Raw genomic sequence first — 19,709 nt, 5'->3', positions numbered from 1 at the left:
GAACTACGAACTGGCTTATACTCTCGAGGAGACGTAGGCTTGTTATCTATTGAACGAAAATTGCGAGTTTCGCAACACTACGCAGAAGCCTTCTGGAACGTTGAGAATCTATTGCCAAAAACCCTTCATGACAAAACAGCCTTTGTCGAAAATAGGTGAATCAAGACCGCAGCGTCGTCCTGGACGCCGGAAAAACGACATATTTGCGATTTTTCGTCAGCTGTCCCGGCTCACCCACTTTTGACAAAGACCTCCAAGCTGTTCATCGTAATTTGTCATCGGCATTTTCAATATATTTAATAATCATGTTTGTAGAATCCGTCCCGTAGCAACATTGCGAAATCTCGCTAATAAGAAACGCTATACAACTGCGGGCGGTAGGAGAAAAATGACTGAAAAGTTATTTAACAAAATGCAAAAACTATATCACAGGTATATTACCCCTTTCCATTAAAAAGAAGATGTTTTCACAATCAGAAATAGAAAGCCACTTCCATTGCCTTTTATTTCGGGTAGGGCATTTTTTTTACTACATGACATTATTTTTAAAAAATGCATTAAAAGGGGATTAATGTGCAATATTTTCCAGGTTCGTTCATAGCGTTTCTCCCCTCCTCTCTTATTTTTTTCTTTTTATATTTCTTTCTTTTCTTTTCCTTTCCTTCTTTCTTTTGTCTTTGTTAGTTTCTTCCTTCTCCTTTTAGCTAACTCATTCTTTTTTTGCTTCATCCCTTTTCCCCGTCTTCTTTCGCATCTCTTTTCCTCAATTTCTTTCCCTCCTTTGTTGTTATTCTTCTTTTTCTTCTTCTTCTTCTCTTCCTCCTTTTTCTTCTTTTCTCTTTTTTTTCTTCTTTTTATTCTTCCTTTTTCCTTCTTTTCCTTCTTCCCCTCCTCTTTCTCCTTGTTCTTTTTCATCATCTTCTTCTTCTTTTGCGTAGTCTGGGCAATTTAAACAGGGCAATGAACAAGATCGTGATGCAAGCAACATCTGTGACTGTTACAAAGTAAAGTATAGATGTATATATTAAAATAAGAATCATTTTAAGGAACTAAATTTACATGGAAAGATGTTTTCAGGGAGTAAAGAAAAGCCAGATATAAAAGTATGAAAAAAATATCGAACAAACAGTAAGTAAATTATGAGTATTTAAAACTTCGGTAAAAGTTGTTATCATAATACCTGGGGACTTCAAATTGGCGACATCGGTGATGCGCTTTCGACAACTTCCCATCCTTGAAGCAAATTTACTAATTTCTTTCAATTTTATTTTTATGTTTTTGAAATCGCCATGTTGCTGCAACCCTCTCCTCGTTTTGTTATTTGAATGATATAAAGCATAAAGGAGATTAATATATCATGGTAGCCATGTTGTATTAGGTGGAATGTATAACATTCGATTTGTCGAGTGGCACATGGCCAGACATACATAGGCTAACTGGTGTGTTGGATAGGCATGTATGATTGTTAGCTGGTTGGTTCGTAGGGCTTGTTGATGTGATGTTTTGGCTCTAAAATTTGTTGGTTGGTTTGGACTTCACCTTTAGTGTGGCTTCCATCTATGGTTGGGCTTGTATCTAAATTGGTTAGCTGGTTGGGCTTGTCAAGATTTGGGTTGGCTGGCTGGTTTTTGCGGGACGTTGTGGCCCGTATACTAACGATTTTTTTCCTTCGGAGATATGATAATCAATGGAGGGGAAAGGCGGGGATGACTAGATATTGTGTATTAGGAGAACCTTTAGCTCAGGAAACTAGGACAGTGGGTGGAGATACCATCGTCCCAGTTTGACACGTGACTATAATTTGCTGATATTGATCGTACACTTGAAAAATATTGAAGGGAAATTAAAAGTTGGAAAATGAAAATAGCAATTTCTGTTTTTCGCGTCGTATTTCTTTTCACAATAATTTGATGTGCCACGCAATAAATACAATCACTACATTGATTATTGTTAGAGCATTTCTATTTGTATTCTGAAAATTATTTCACACTTTACATGGAATACAATAAATAGTACATGTATTATAAATACTTCTTTGAATATTAACTTTACAGTACGAATTTCCGAATTTTGAAGTAAAGCACGAAAATAATACGTTTCACATTTTTTTCAATTATACAATTTAAAAAAATGAATATTGATATTTCGATGAGAAACTTAATAAACAAAATGATTGAGAGGATATACTGCACTGCATCATCCTCTCACTTCCTATCTATCTCATGCTTGCTCAATCATTTTTACTCTTCGTGCTTATTTCATATTAACATTGGCATCTATTAAGTGCATTTAAAGTGTGCGTTTTCTAAACAGAATAAAACGAAGATTAATCTTCTATTTCTCCAAAACCATCTGAACAGACATGATTATCTTTTATACGTTCAGTCCATATGACGCTGATTAGAAACTGAAAGGTTTTCATTGATAAAATTCAGCGGGTAATTTTTTCAAGATTGAAAAAAAAAAGTTTCATCAAGCTGTTATTTCAGTTAATATTTTTATACCCATTTTGTTTTGAAATTTGCTCCTATACTGACATTATATTTCATGATGCTCTAAATTACTTCGTTTTTAACATAGTTAACTTGCTTCAGCTAATGACTATTCTTCTGCAAATCCGTGGATTACAATATTTATTATCAGAATGCAACATAATTTATGTTCAATGTCACCATCCTGTAATGTAATCACGAATGTAAAGAGGCATGAATTTCAGACACCAGGGCCCCGTCTTACAAAGAGTTACGTTTGATCCAATCAATGATGGAATCCATCAGCGTCATCATTTTTCTACAGGAAATTTGCAAAATGTCCTTTGTAAACAAAGGCAAACACGCCAAATTATCAAGAAAACAATGAATTTATGAATATTCATCATATCTAGAAAATATTTTGAACAATCATGCATTTTATATGTTGACGTTGCTGGCCATCCATAGTTGCGATTGATCAGATCAAACGCAACTCTTTGTAAGACGGGGCCCAGTACATTATACATGATTATTAAGAAATTTGGATATTAATATCGCATGCATATTTCATTTCAGGAATGATAAACAAGTAAAACTCAGTTATTATATCATTTGAGGTTCAAAGTTCTGATACAGGGAAATACAGTGACCCTATAACTTTGGTTCTCTTCCTTTTCAGCTTTACCAGGGTCCCTTAACACAAAGCTGTACATCAATTTCAAACGAAGATTCTAATTGGTCAATGGTAAGTACTATACTGTTTAATGAATGTAACAATGATTTTGATTGGCCAATGACATTTCACAGTTGACTGCAAACCTTTGTGTTACCGGGCCCTAGTGAGTCATCTGATTTGAGGTGGTTTTCTGTTGAATGATTTCTACTAAATTTAGCAACATTCTGACCAAAAACAAGTACATCTACCTGTTACTATACTTTATAATCTATAAAATTTCTCAACATTCATCGTTATATTTACATACAAAACTTATATACACTTGTATATTGATATAAATTTACAATAAAGCGAATAATTCGCCAATAATATAAACAATACTGATCATTTTCCTACATAATTATGCGATTAAAAACACGCGTTCTCACACCGCCCCCCCTCTCTCTCTTTCTCCATCTCTCTATTTGATATATCATATTCAAATTAAAGTTTTAAGTTGGACTAATGCCACAGAAATACTAAACACAAGATCATGGCAAAGACAGAACAAATCACAAGGAAATATAGGCACCACCTACAAAATTGGAATAGGGACATCCAAAGAACGGATATGTCCAAACTGGCAAAATCCTACACACTGATTGTCTTTTTACATGTTCTGTGTTTTACAAAATTGGAAATTGGTTAATAGGTATCACTTGTCTTATCTTAACAAAGATGCTTTCAAAGGGACACAAACATTTTGCGAATTGAAACGTCAAAAATTGACATATCCTACATGCGTAAACTAACTTGCGTAAATATATACTTTGGACGAGTCTGACCAAGTGCTCATATTCCAAAATATAAAGTTTGAGACTTATGGTGAACATATCCCTTACAACCCCTAACCTTTTCATTAAGTTTTTGGAAATTTAATTCGATATTTTAAAAGCCAGTCTAGAGCTTTGATAAAGATCAATAATGTGAACTACATGTATACCAGTATGTCATACCAATTATGCCAATACCAATGCTACAAAAGCGTAGTGGCAAGCTATTTTTTTTTTCAATTCTTGACATTGTTAAAATGTATTCGGTATCAACAAGAAAAAAAATGCGCAGATATTTCATTTTGTCTGGCAAAATCTATCAAATAAAACATATTTTAATATTTGAATGCTCCGCATCGTTACAGTTTTAGGGCACACACATTTAATGATACAATATGAATAGTGACACTCACTTCTAGGGAATTTACCAAAACTTTAAACAGGCTTTACGTTAAAGAATACGGTACTCATGCCAATATGTCAATTCATTTTGTGCCTTATAAACCATTCTTAAACACGTTGAATTCGAAATTTGAATTTGAATATAAAAAAATAAAGTTCATTATTTCAAAACACTATTACAAATCATTTATTTCTTTAAAACAACATCAAAAATTGACATTTAGATAGGATCCTTCAATAAGGTAATAGTGGAAATAGGAAAGAAACTTCTAATGAATAGCATCTAGAATTACTTAAACACTGTCAAAGAGACGGAATGTGAAAATAATGATCCAAGCGCCTACACAAATGAAAGTGTCTTGCAATATAATGTTGTTTCATGACACTAAAGATATATCATTCGTATTTTGTTCTCTTAATTTACTTGGCAAGTATATACATATTAATTCACAATCGGCGGTCATCTTGATGATGTCACGTGACATTGATATCACAATGATAATACCACGTGTTCATGAATCGACCTCGATTTCTTCACATTCTTCATCGTGGCTGTCGTCACTGGACGAAGATTCACCCGATGCCGAATCACCATGTCGATCCTGATATTCTTCTCTTTGGATATCCCGCCCATGGGCGTGGCCATCAGGAGACGACGCCGAACAATTGACCTGTTCGTCATCCCCCGACCACACCCCACTGTCTCTCTTCTCCCCGCTCGGAAGGCGTGAATCCACCGATGGATGATGGTCCCTACTCGATACAGCCTCTGACACGTCTGAGCATCCTGCAGATGTGGCACATGCCGTTCCCTTACCGCTTAGGATCCTGGCGCTATGCTCTTGAGCTTTGGCTCTCAACAAAGCGATACTATTGGTCCTGATCTCATCAGCACCGCTCATACTTGAGTCTTTCTGTTGATGTCGTGTTTCCTTGGTGATATTACCCTTGCTTTCTCTGTAAATCTTTTCATTCTCTTCGTCACCCATCACATCAGGGACATCTACCGATTTCTTGTGCATACCTGTTTATGTAGAGAATATTATGAATATTTCAATATGAATAGAGATAACAATATAAGAACCGACCAATCACCAATCCTACAAAATCATCTCGAGAATACCAAATAGATTTTGTGAATCAAATCTTTGTTTGTAATAACAATCTTTTCGATTGATACGTTCACTAGTCTGTTGACGATAATATCTCTTCTGACAATGATAAATTTTCCTGAATAGTTATCTAATTTACATTAAAGAGAGAGGAAAATGGATAATTCCATTTACATTTCAACCATTTTTTTTTTCAGAAGAAAAAAAAGACTCTACCTTAAAAGATTTTTAACACTACTTTAGGAAATTAAAAAAGTTGAAATTCCTAAATTTTCATTCGGAAAATTTCTAATAGGGCCTATAATATAAATTATTATGTATTTGAATTTTCTAGAGGCTCAAGTTTTCAAACTTTTGATTCACGAGCAATAATCCATTTAGACAAGATGTCCAAGACTTCATCTTCTGTTCTTGACAATATTTGTGCTGGGCACATTAGAGAGATCAGTTCGGGTTCAATTTTACAGAGATGGGAAGACTTAGAATCCTACATAATGTCTTCTATGATTCATTGACTTCTTTTTTCAAGGGAGATGCTGAATACTGACCTAACAACCATGGAGCACAACTGTCCCCCTCTTCGGCCGCTTTAAGGATGCTGTCGGGTAAAGGTAGCGAATGTCTAACCATTGCCCCATACAGGCCGTACTCTGCCATCACACTGCTTCGTCCCCAGCACTTCTCCTTCTTTCGCCACTTAGCTCGACGGTTCTGAAACCACACCTACGAGAAGGAAATGAAAATAAGAAAGGTATATAAAAGCATGGATCAATGACAAATGAAATACAACAAAGAATAAATAGAAGATATTAATGAAGGAAACAGATAATGAAGGACGGTTTAAGAAAGAAGGAAGACAAAAATGATTGAGTAAGTTACGAAAGGGAAATGGCATTCGAAAAGGACGAAACACATTAAGGGAGGATCTTGGGGAAAAACTGTTCATTAATCAAATGCCTCCATTTTCAAACGTGCTGAAGTAGCCCGATAAAATGTGTTAGACCGATATGAGAAATTTAATCCTAATTATAACCCAATTTTTATTCTTATCTTGGTAAAATACTGCGCAATATAAAAGTATATCGTTGAATAAATATAGGGGGCGATCGCCCCACCAATTAAAATTTTTTTGGGGGCAAACATAACGTTTTGCTCCCCAATAATTCCGGATGTGCAAAAATAAGATAAGATTGTAATGTTACACAGAAAATAGGCAAGCGAGACTGAGATACACAACTCGCTCTTTATTTAAAATAGTGCTCAAAATGTCCGCTTTTAAGATTGGAATATAAAAAATGTTAGCTTGCGCTTCGCGCTCGCATAATTTCTTTAGCAAAAACCCATACTTTTTATGATTAAATAGGTAAATAGAATGTCCCGTTTTCAGTTCTAAACCTAAAAAACTCCTGCTTCGATTTGCATTAATCGTTTAATGGATATATATCTTGTTATTTATTAAAAACGTCCATTAAACTGTCAATATTTTTAAGATCGAAATATCAAAATTTTCAGCTTGCGCTTCACGCTTGCATCTATTGTTCTTATAGATATCCATCTTAATCATTGGTAGCAAAAATGCTTAGAATATCAAGCTTTCAGGTCAGAATATAAAAAAAATTCAGCTCGCTCTTGGCACTCGCATTATCTGTGTAGTGAGATATGTCCTCCTCATGAGTTACTACAAACAGTCCTAAACAGGTACCTTTTCCCTGTTTTCAGGTCTGTATACAAATTTTTTTTAGCTCGTGCTGCGCGCTTGCATTAATTTGTTGGTGAGATATGTGTCTCTTTCTCATGAGTCATATAATATATATGTCTATGTGTGTGTGTGTGGGTGAGTGTGTGTGCGTGAGTTTGTTTGTTTTGTGCGATTGAGGTCCTTTGGAACGTTGATTCATGATTTTGCCCCACCCCCATCTGAAAATGGATTGACGCCACTGCCATTCACTATACATGTAAAGAGAGACATCTGAAATATACAAAATGGCGTCTCAATGAAGTCACATTAATTTGATCGGCCTTGGAAGTTCCATAATTGAGTTTGTGATTATCACATTTTAATGCGTTGCTGTTATCAAGTTCTAAAAATCAGAAAATATTTTTCCAAAAATAGTTTCAAAGAATACGTGACATGCAGAACTAATGACCCATGTACGCAACAAGTTCCCCTATATTTCATTCTTAATCTTTAATGACATTTACTTGAAGTTGCATCTTAATCACTGAACAGAAAAAGGCACTTTGGATCAATAATAGGAAATTGCGCTATAATGACGTCAACGTATAAAAACAGTTTTATCAGCTTAATGTGTCCATATTTCGGTATAAGGCTATCATAGATTACAAAGATACATAATTGCCCCCCCCCTCATGTTTTTTTTTCAGTTTTAATTTTTATCAGATTCCATAAAGATTTTGATAAAAACAATGAGTTCTCGGAAACTTCACTACCCTTTTAAAATATGGGAAAGGGCAAATTAATTATAACTATTACCATAGGTATGTTCTTACTTTGTATCGTGCATATTTAGGGAAGAAATCAACTCAGAAATAACTAAACAAGGAACTTGCTGTTAAGCAACGTAATTTTTTTTTACATCTTTCTAAAAACACTCTCCTGTGCTGCTATTATTATTTGGAAAGGTCGATTGGTGAGTCATTAGTATCTAACCAATTTTGTTGCCTCTATTATTTAAAAGATAAACTTAGTGACCAATTGAAGCAAAACTTGACACAAACTACGTGCTGAAACGAAATCCATTACAACCCATATCGTATGTTGCATGAAGCCAGTATAATAGCTGCGCATCAATTAGTCGCTCTTGCTCGTCATCATGTGTGCGATGTCGCTCGGAGCAAGATCCATGAATTTTTTAAGATCATCACCGTTCGACTTTGCGAAACGTCTTTGAGGCTGTCACGGGTTTTCCTCCAGGAATCAATACAGAAGCAATCACAGGATTCGTAATTGCCTACCAATTAGTATTCGAACATCGCCACTTCAGGTTTGCTGGCAAAGTAGAATGATACGAATGGTATAAGGCAAGTGAGAATGATCGACCAACCAATCAGACACGAAGAAGGAATGTTTGAATTCAGGCAATATGGCGGCTAAGAGCAGGCCATTCAGGAGATGTTTCAGACAAACACTGCAGTACAAAGACGTTAATGAGAGCCGTATCGCTAATTGCACGATTTTATATTTCTTGAGACTCACCATGGCTGTTCAAAAGTGAAGTGACGGTTTGGTTTCACTCGGTTTGAGTTGTTTCTCACACCCTATGATCATTGAGGGCATGTCTAACATCTGAACATAGTAAATTATTCATGAATGTTTGCTATTTCAACGCCGATTCAGCACTTAAAGTGAACTATAAAGTATTCTAAAGTGGCATATTTAAAGTTTTTTTGGTTGAGTATATTGTGGACAACACAGACAAAAATAATATGACGAATGTAACCATGCTGGACAGAATATCATGACAAGTTCATAGGCTTTCAGTTGATCGACGTTACCATTAAGGATGATACAACTCTGTATATTTTACATTCTATTAATCGAGACTCGTTTCTGATCAGAAGCTTACTGAGCCAAACAATTTGAGGGGACGACATTTCTAAAAAGCAGCGAGATAAGCGGAGAGAGAGAGAGCACAATTTTTTTTTTCAATACAAAAAAATCTGACTTTGTTGTAGATTTTGACATAATTATCAGAGTTAAATACCGTATTTCAACATTACCTTTCACTTTATTTACTTTTCCGCCCTTTTTTCTTGGTCGTGAAAATATTGGGGGTCCAGGCCCCCAGCCCCCTCTCCCCCCACATCTGTACGACATCTCCTGATTAATTCGACTTGAGAAGTGCAAAACTATTGATTTAACATTAAGCTGAAATAAAACACGAATATTGAAAATGCAAGGGTTTGAATTGATAACTCGTGTTATTGTGCGCTTGATAATAATAGTCGTTTGTCACTAGTCAGGCCCGTTAGTATTTAGTATCATCTTGCGAGCATCAAGGAATTTATCATTTTCATCTTTGATGTTATTCACACCAGGGCCCAGCAACACAAAGGTTAGCAATTAATCATACGTTTGATTTTTACGATTTATCGTACATTGTAGTCAATGCAATCAATCGTAGAAAAATGTTCTAGGATCATTGCTAAGTTTTGTGTTACGGGCCCCTGGAGATGTTTTGCCAAAATTACCCGTTAGCAGGGATTTGGAATATAAACCTGGCATCATATCCACTAGACCACATTACCTAGCATTAAGAATTATAGAAGTAAAGGTCAAGGAAGGACTTCGATTATCAACACCATTATGGTTTGACCCGATGGTAATTGATATTCTGTCAATTTTGAAAGGTTGAGATCTTCTATTGTCCGACTCAAAATAATCAGTTCGTGTCGCTGAAATTAATGAGATTTAATTCCGAGGTATACCTTGTCAGCTAGATTCTTACGACATGTTTTGGAGATTTTGGTTCCTTGCTGGATTACCTCCTTATCAAATTATTCTTAATTTGCACCCTTAAGACATCCATTTTCTATGCTTCCCGATGTCTCGATACAAACGAACCAAACGTGCCTGTCCAGCCCGACATCAAATTTCAGGCCGGACAACGACATATAGTCACTCTATACATCAATCCAAACTCGCGCTTCCATACTTACGCTCCAACCCCACCTCTCTCCTACATATTTATTTCCGAAAACGAAAACAGACAAATTTGCAAATTTAATTTTCCTGAGCACACAATATAATAAACAAACAGTGTGAGAGGAAAGCGGATGAAAGCAGTCGGCGAACCATGCGGGTTCGAGGGAAAAAGATTGTAACAAATTAGACGCAGGGCAAGACTATAAATTGGTCTTTGAGAAAAGCAAACTTTGGAGTTGGAGCTGTGACAACATCGGTTGATCCGAGTTGATTTCCCGGGTGAACTCTAGCTCCTATCTTCTTTCTTAGGACATCAAATTGTTTTTGAGGTTGAGTTATTACAGTGAGTTAATCAAGCGCTGGAGTCAAACCTCATTACCACAACTTCGTGTAATTTCTTCAAACAACCTGAAAATTGTTCATTTGTCTTATTAGGTGCCAAATTGGAAATTAAGTACGTCACGCTCGCCCCATTTTGGGATTAGCTTTAGGCTTCCCATCATCTCTATCTGCCCTGCAGATCGAGGCAAACAATTCAATTGCATCTTTGTCTCCGTTTCCTCTATACCGTTTTCGTCACTCCCAGGCGAAAGATTGCAGGCAGAGGCATTCTAAAAAGAGACGAGCTTTGGCTCCCGTAGGCGGTGTACCAATCATCTCGGAATCTAAGTGAAGAGAATTGTTTTACTGCAGTCCCACAGCGCGTGACCGAACTTTAACGCTTAGTTATCCTTCCGATTAGGCATTAGTGTCCAATCAGTCGTCCTTCTTTCTTTCACATGAGTAGCTAAAATCCAATCTTTTCTCTCATCATCTTCATCCCTGATAGGAACGGCAACCACGTTCACACTTTAAAATTTAAGGTATACATATTGTCACTTTTTTACTCACCTAGAAAAGTGACAACAACACAGGGCCTGATTCATATCAGCTTATATCTAGCCACATTTCAATATTTTCTATTTGACCACAGCCATTTATGACTAATAAAATAAGATATATACCTATCAGTTTAAACCATCTGAACAATAATATATAGTAATTTTAACAATTTCGCTCTGAAATCTCAATCAATTCCCGTCGTTATGTGTGGTGATTTAGTAACCATGGCGATGGATAATGACATCCTCTCTCTCTCTGAATACTTGTGATTTCAAAAAGCCAAATCTCAATAGTTTAATACTGAGGCGATACCTTTATTAGCTATTATTCGATTTGATCACAGTCGATGATAAAGTATTGTTGTTTTGCTTTGATAATCAGCTTCTTAAACAAAAGAAGCAAATTTCCGATATTTGACAATCTAGTTACTTCAAAGAAGACGACTTTTCGAGCTGTATCTCCACAAAAAACCCCATTCTACCCCTCTTTGATCACCAATACAGCTTCTGTCTAAGAATGAATGAATATTATTGTTATTATATCATTATATGGTATGCAGCTGTTGTTTCATCGACTAATCTCAGTGCCGGAAGATCTAAAGAATATACCAACATGAAAAGTTTAGAAAGAGTTTGAAAACATATTTATTTACTATTTTATAAACAATTAGGAACCCAGTGCTCACCTCTCCATCTTCACTTGTAAAAAGCGCTGAGAGACATGCAATTTTCCCTGTATTTTGCGCTATACAAAATGTTTCATTATCATTAGATTAGATTCAATGTATGACAGGTATTTTAGACTATTTTTTATTTGTATCCATTAAAATGCATTATCCATATAGACTGAGAAAGCTCACTGATGTATCAACTAAATCAAATACAATAATGTGAAACACCGCGCTTTCACTTTTCAGTATGTCTACTCATGTGTATTTAAGTTCATTCAAACAAGATTATTTCATAATGCGCTTCCATGATTAAAGTCTCATTCGTCAAGTCATGCTTTATCATTATACCTTCTATCAATAAATTGATTTCAGTCCTGAACGTTGGTCAATTGCGATTGTGATAATGTATACATAATTTCCGAGCTCCTGCGACAGTCTGCTATTTTGAAAACATCTTGATAAAATCTCTCCTTCAGATGGGAATTTTACTACATAATAGTTACAATCGGATAGGATAATGTGAACACCCCTGTCTTCATTCTCCTCGCCATCCTTACAAACCTACATGGTATACATCTATTGTGAAGAGGAGAAATGAATTTGAGAAAATTGGATCAGAGACACATACACCTTTGTGCCATTTTGATAATTAATTTGAAATTAAGACCCAGTAATCAGCTTAAAGCTTAGTGCTCTGATAATAAGCCAAGCCTGTCATGGAACGCTAAATCTGAAGATGGGGTTGGATGGCTATATAGCTACCCTGTCAGCGACGGGGAGGAGTCGGCTTGGTCACTTGGGACGTACCCGCTTCAATCACGCGCAAAAAGAACCCGAGCTTGGCAGAAACTAGTTTCGAGTTTGTGAAATAAGAGGCAACAGCCATTTCCTCTCCGTCACTCTTCTATTTCGAAATTCAAAAGCCCCTAAACTACAAAATCTGATTGTAAAATTAGATGACATATCTTTCATGCCATTTCCGTATTTAAAGTGTATATCCATTGAGATGTAGGATAGCATTAAAGTTGAAAATGGGAAATGCCTCAAAAATTCTCAAACGCATTTTCTTGAATATATTTGTAACTTACTTTGTTAGCCCTGCCATACGGTGTAAACGTGATTAACAAAACATAACATTGAACACAACAAGAAACTGTGATGTTAACTATGATTACATTTCTCATAAATTGTGTCTTCTTTTTTTGGTATAAAATATGCCTATTTTCAGTCATTTGGAGTTGATTTTTAATCTAGTTTGATCATTTTGATGGTAAATAAATACAAAAACATTCATTCATTACCCCCAGGGGCATGCAGCGCAAATGTATTTCGCTAAAATGGGCCGAGACGACCAGGTAACGTTATTCATCTTAATTGAATAATATAGTTATTACAGAGTTAAACGACCCAAAACTCTCCTTTTTATGCTCCTCTTTCTTCACTCTCGAAAAAAAAAGGTTTACCCAATATTGGGTAAAATGGAAACATGCATGTTGGTTGGGTAAAAATATTCGTAAATTTTACGCAATGTTGCGTTGAAATAGCCCAATATGGGGTAAAAAAGATACCCAGCAAACATGCATGTTCCCTTTTCTACCCAATATTGAGTAAAATTTTTCTGAGTGTTCTGTCCTTTGTTGTTTTCTTCATTATCCCCTTTCTTCTCCGTTCATTCCATTTTTCTTTTTTCATGCTTAAAAACAAATCATATATAGAAGACGGTCGCCCCCTGTGATGCAGCCCCCGAACTTACTGATAAATTATCTAGGGTGATCTTTTTTTAATAAGATCTTAGTATCAAAGGATGTTGGTGTTACCAAGTGCTTACGTCTGAATGCTTATGATTTTTTGTTATCTATAGGTGTAAAATGTTTTGTGGGCAGGCGCGGAACCAGAAGGAAAACTGGTCAAAATCACACCCCTTTTCTTTCTCTTCTTTTCTTTTAAATTGAAAACAAATTTTCCCTCTGATTCTTTTTCTTAGATGGTTGTGAGGCTGGTTTGCATAACGTTGTCTTAATCTGTTGTGTGTATCCGTTTTTGTACCCCCATACAGTATATGCTTTCATTACTTTGTTATTTTTGTACATTGTCATTGTAAAGTGCATCGAGGTAAATTTACGATTTTGAAATTTTCTCTGCTGTCATTATCAATCAAGACACAGAGTTATAGAAATTAGAGGAAGAAAGAAAACCTATATACAGATAATTAAAAGAATAAACTAATACCTGTATTCTGTCTTCTGGCAGATCAGTTTTGAGCGCCAACAGTTCTCGAGCATACACATCAGGATAATGAGCTTCATTGAATGATTTCTCTAACTCATCAAGTTGATACGATGTAAATATGGTCCTGCAAAGAAAAATCATAACATTTTGACATTAATCAATTATCGAAGCTCTTTAATAATCAGGTCAGCTCATCCCAATTGACGATCGTCCGTTTACTTTCAATATAATTTATTATTGTATTATTTACTCACAGTATTTTCATGTTTACAGGACAACTGCAACAAATTACAGAAGTTACACGAATGAAACACAATTGGACAAGCAAATAGCACATCTATGGGCCTGTAATAAACAATGCAGAGTTTTTTTTTAAAGTAATGGCTATGTGCTTCTGACAAACATGCTTATGAGTTAGGTAACACTTTTAAAAAGTGCCTTGTTTTTTTTTTATTTTACCTTATTGACACATACTGACCAGTCGCGCCACACAAACACAGTTCCGTTGACATGGTTGATGGGGCCCGTTGCTGGGAGAGTTGCGATCGAACACAACTCAAAAAATCTAGCGAATCTTGATTTTCAGCCAATGAAGCACCCGTATTTGGGACTTGCGCTTGATATTTTGACTTTTTTCTGCAACAGGCCCCAACATTACTACTGAAAAAATACTTTACACGGATATCTTTTCAAATATATTTTTTTTTCAATATTAAAAACATATTCAATAAATAATAAATATATATATATTCGTATTATTTTAAGTCCATGGACAACATTCACCTGTCATTTTGATCATTCTTGTTTGATGTAAATAGATTTCACTCATCAATGGTGGGCTGCGCATGTTATTTGAAGCTAATATTGGTAATTCTTTAAGAAGGAAAAGCGGTATTGGCGTTGTGACATTCTTGTAGCCCTGTATTAAGATGTAAACTATCCGCCCGCCATTATTCATGGTTGGGATGCACAACTAATCACTCAAATTTAAAGTATCGAATTTTGATGAATTCTCGATGCCCCTCCCCCTGGACTGAGGATACATACTCCCGATGGGGGAGGAGGGTAATTCTCGTATTTCCATTTTAACAGATGGTCCGGGGTTGAAAACGTAACTGCGTTGCCAACCTCGGTACGCAGGCGATAATTTGGCATATCTTCAAGACGATGTAGACGGATGGTATTGGTACGCTTTTGCCACGGGGCCTCGGCCCGCTGGTTGTCTGCTGTTATTCCGTAGTGATTTCCTCGGCTCTGCATGGTATGATCTGCCTGCCTTCTGCCTCAACGCAAATTTTGATCATGCCCATGTTCGCATTGCCTCATTTCCGATAATTACCAAGTATTAGCATCCAGTAATCTATAAACAAGAGCGATGCAAAAGCGAGGGCTATTGAGCCTATACATGCAATCTTATAAGTAAAGCAGTAGACGATTTCTTTCTGTTTGGATTATTTTTGTTTAAGGTGACAGGTGCCCTAATTTTTTTTTTTTTTAATGATTTTATTTTTTTGGTCTCCTTTGCTAGTTTCATGTGTGTACTTCATCATGCAACTTGTTTTATCTCAATATTCTACCTCTTTTTTTAATAAGAGGGGGGTTAAAACATATTTTCATAAAATTCTCAAACCGGAAGTAGTATTTTACACACCGGAAGTGATTAAATCTGTCCCCAAAACCTTTGATACTGCCTTAAAAAAAATCAGAAAATCCCCAGATTTTTTTTGGCTGAAGCCCCAGATATTCCATGTAGCAAAGTGGACTACCACCCTCTGTTGGCCAAATAGGGAGAGCTACTGTATTGCACAATATGGCAGCGACTACAAGTTACATACACTATGTGACAGACTTGGCGCGTTACAAATGTCCGTTATTATTAGTATTATAGCCCTTTCTTTATCGTGATATTATACAAAATTGAGGTTTTTTTAATGAAAAATGTAATAACTCGAGTTCTAATCATTGGATTTGCATGAAATTTTGTAGAATTGTGTATCTTGAAGAGTACAACAAAATAATGATAGTTTTTGTGCATGGTACCCCCACAGGTGGAGTTGTGTATAAAAGTCCTTTCTGAATTTCTCATTATCTGACTGCTTGTTTAATCCATAATTTTTACAATTCTACTCTGAATATTTCTTAAAGCCATCATAAATTCATCACAAAGAAGTCAGAGAATTAAATTAATCCATCAAAACTTAAATTACACTCTATGTTGTGAAGTTATAACCATAGAAAGTTCATATAGAGAAAAATCATGATTTTTAAAGTCATGACTTTGAATGACCATATTTTGCTTATGCATAAAGCTAATATGCCACAGTGCAAATTTTTGTGTAGATCAGCTCATAAGCTTTCCAAAAATATATAGTTTGTTGGGGTACAGGTACTTAGTAAGAATCCTATGCTTGATTATATACCCGTAGTCGTTTCCGCACGGTAATAGGGCACCTGGCACCTTAACAGCCCGCACGTAGTGACATCAGCAAATTTAGTAACAGTTTCATGTGACCAAAATAAAGTTAGCACATATCGAATCAAAATATAATCGAAGTTAACATTCCTATTAATTGAATACAAAAAGATTCTGATAAGGTATTTGAATTTTAGGTACTTGTTTACGTTTAGTGTAAAGGGGATTTAAAATACTGATATAGTTATGGAGAAAAATCAAAATTTATCAAATCCAATGACATCTTTTCCAATTCCACGAAACGTTTTAGGCAAAGCTTTGTAATGAAAGGGTTCAAATATAGATTTGCTTTCAATTTCTCATAATTAGAAAAAGTGGGAGATCGGGGAATATTATTATGAAAAAATAAGAAGAACAAAGAAAACTTACTTGTTTCAATATTCTCTAGGTAAACACTTTTTTCGGTGGTGTTTTGTTTGATACAGATTATAGCTTCTTTGTTTTCTCATTTTACAGTATTAAGTATATCACTGTTTTCTCCCCATTAGTGGTTATGTCTCATAAGGTCATGAGACTTTTGAAATAAGCGTAAATTCAACCTTCAAGTTGAACATTTGCAATAATTTGTTTTTGAATGACTGTACTGGGAAATGCATGTCTGGTCAAAGTTGCGGTGGTATTAGGTGTTTTTACATCGATGTGATATCTAACGAAGATAATGAAGTAGCTTTATCCATCAGCTGAATATATCAGGATATAACGACGTATATACCTACACATAAATCCAGACAATCGTATGAATCTAATTGGTGAAATAATGACATTTGTGACCTATCGATGGAGTATCATTTTCAAATGCATTTCCCCAAGTGGTAGGTTATAAAAGAAGAAGCTGCGCTTTACCCGTGCCTCTCCTTCCTATAAGTAGCCTTGAAGAAAAGAAATCTTCTCGAATCAGGATGTTTGATTTCATTATCTTATTAGAGAAGGGTCTCACTGAAAGCAAATGTGATCTCACTAGGGAATACATTACAAGACCGTTGTCCATCGAATTAAGATAATTATACAGTAACGGAAGAAAAAGAAGAAAACAAGGGCCATCACCCTTTTATATAGTAGCCCTTATTGGCTTATCTCTTTCGACTATTCACCTTCGGAATGGTGCCAAACATGGTTAACAAGTATAGGGAAGATCTGTTTTGGGTTTCATAGCGGGCTTGTTTCGGCATACAAGGAGAGCTCGTGCACCAGTTACTTTTTTAACACTTGGAAAAAAAAAGGTTTGGCAAAAAGGCCCAATTTTTAACCATCACTGGGCAACATACTGTCCACACAACTATTGTTTAAAATCTGTCCAAATAAGGTAATAAATATTAATAATTGGGTAATAAATTTGCTCAATAGGATAATGATTGCCCAGAATATTTTTTACCAACATACATTACCCAACACAGTGGACAGTATGTTGCCCAACATTTTAGGTGTATAAGCATGTTAAGAAAATACGCCAATTCATGCGATGTAGAAATAGTAATTAAAAAAAGAAATATCTCGAAAATCACCCTATACCAAACTGATTTTGGCGCTGCTTTATGTTCCATTATGTTATATTCATGTAATATTTTAACCATCATATTATTTTGGTCTTTAAAGTAGTTGCAACTTGACATAAGGCAAACGGAAAACAATATCATACCATTGAAATGTTCTATTTTTGAATAATTTCCGAAAGGTTTTTTTTTTACCTTCTCACAAAGTACGATTAAAATAAGACACAAAATATGTGACTCTTTGTTTAATTGTTTGGAAGCTAGGAAGGAATGCCAAAATAATACATAGAGGGCATAATACCCGATGAAAACAACAACTTAATCAGCAAGAGACAAAGTAAGATCGATCATACCAAACGTTCGCGTTTAGATCTTTGACCGCTACCCTCTCTATCATCAACTCTCTAACGGTCCCAATGTTTGGGGATGTCATTTCAACAATTATCCAATTTTCAAATCACGTTACTAACTCACAGCATTCTCCAGCAAACATTTCAGGATAATTACTCAGAGGAGGTAAACACAAAGTTTGGGGAATCGTCTGTTTCTTGGGCTCCGGACGCGTCATCCATCAACGTTGCAAACACCTATACATATTAATTTTTCGGTTCCACTCTTGTTTCTCCTAATTCTCTGGATTCTATCAAATTACCTCCGTTGTTTCCTCCCTCTGTTCTAATTTATCATCTTTTGCTCGTGCATGAATAACTTTTTTTCTTCTCTAGATTAGAGTAATTCCTTCATGATTTCGCTTGCAGCGGTGAAAGAAAAGTGAAGTTGTCAATGATATATTTTGCAGTTTGGTGTTATTATCCTAACTTCACTAAATTTTCTGAGTTGACAAAGCTATTTTGGTAGAGTGTAAACTATTCTTGAATCGTAAAAATTTATTGTACAATGCAATATAAATTTATCATAGAATTCAAGTTTTGAAATACCTTTTACTTAACTTTAATTAATCCTTGAATACTAAATTTCAGATGTGATAACCCTTTTTTTCATTAATTGCACTGAATAAGTGATCTTAATTTCTATTTTACAGACACGAGTACAGTAAGTTATTTCTTCTTCACAAACTGAGGCAATGAAAACAATTTATCAGGACTGATTATTAGATAACTTTCCGACAAACATGATACATTCATCGGACATAACGTAAATGCCAACATAATAAGTTGCTACATAATTCTGCATACCGCTATTATCTAAACGGAGAGGGAGAGAGACAGACAGACAAACAAAAATAATAATGTAAATCATTATGATAGATAAATGTATAGAGTTTATAATAGAGAAGGGAGACGAAGGATGGTTAGAAGATGAAAAAAATGGAAAATTGAGAAAATGACACATGGATAGAAATAATATTGATAATAACATACCTGTGTCGTCTCTTCTTTCTCTTTTTCTTTCCCATACTACTCACAGATGAAGGTGAGTGTTGACTGAATATCCGTTCATGGTTTTCTTCGATCAATATTTCTATTATGAATAAAGAGATAGAAAAAAATACATTCGTCAGTAGTCGTCTTAAGAAATATCCAAAGCCCCTTTCTAAAGTTTTCATTTCGAATATGAAATGGGCTTTATTAAGATATTATTTTCTGAAAAGCTTGGATACAGGGTTATGATTTCCATGGAGAAAGACCACAGATTTTGAGGAGCTTTTTGTATTATGTTAATATAGGAGATAGAAAATGAATTGAAATTGTGAACTGATTCAGTACTTTGAGACCTTATGTATTTTCATTTTTATTCTTACAATCATTTTATATTTCACATATTGATACCAGCGTGTGTTTTTTTTTTACATACCCTCTCTCTCG

At 35.3% G+C, this 19,709-nt stretch overlaps 1 protein-coding gene across 1 annotated transcript; it reads right to left on the bottom strand.

Annotated features, from left to right (window-relative positions):
- Nucleotides 1-1,952: 1,952 nt before the first annotated feature.
- Nucleotides 1,953-19,360, bottom strand: LOC129265839 (visual system homeobox 2-like). Its single transcript, XM_054903768.2, has 4 exons — nucleotides 19,266-19,360; nucleotides 13,921-14,044; nucleotides 6,022-6,196; nucleotides 1,953-5,385 (listed from the first exon to the last, which is right to left on the bottom strand). Exons 1-4 carry the CDS (start codon nucleotides 19,298-19,300, stop codon nucleotides 4,874-4,876), a joined length of 846 nt encoding a protein of 281 aa, XP_054759743.2. The 5' UTR covers nucleotides 19,301-19,360; the 3' UTR covers nucleotides 1,953-4,873.
- Nucleotides 19,361-19,709: the final 349 nt, after the last annotated feature.

Source organism: Lytechinus pictus, chromosome 7 (genome assembly GCF_037042905.1).
Source record: "Lytechinus pictus isolate F3 Inbred chromosome 7, Lp3.0, whole genome shotgun sequence".
Taxonomy (NCBI): domain Eukaryota; kingdom Metazoa; phylum Echinodermata; class Echinoidea; order Temnopleuroida; family Toxopneustidae; genus Lytechinus; species Lytechinus pictus.
The sequence above is the reverse complement of the archived record's forward strand: the minus strand, read 5'-3'. Positions and strand labels throughout refer to the sequence as shown.

What these genes read in the sequence shown, in the direction of transcription:
- LOC129265839 (XM_054903768.2), bottom strand. Translation starts at nt 19,300, where the DNA reads ATGGGAAAGAAAAAGAGAAAGAAGAGACGACACAG. An exon ending in AGAAAGAAGAGACGACACAG is followed by an intron (nt 14,045 to 19,265) that starts GTATGTTATTAT and finishes TTTTCTTTGCAG; the next exon opens with GACCATATTTACATCGTATC. An exon ending in TGCCAGAAGACAGAATACAG is followed by an intron (nt 6,197 to 13,920) that starts GTATTAGTTTAT and finishes TCCTTCTCGTAG; the next exon opens with GTGTGGTTTCAGAACCGTCG.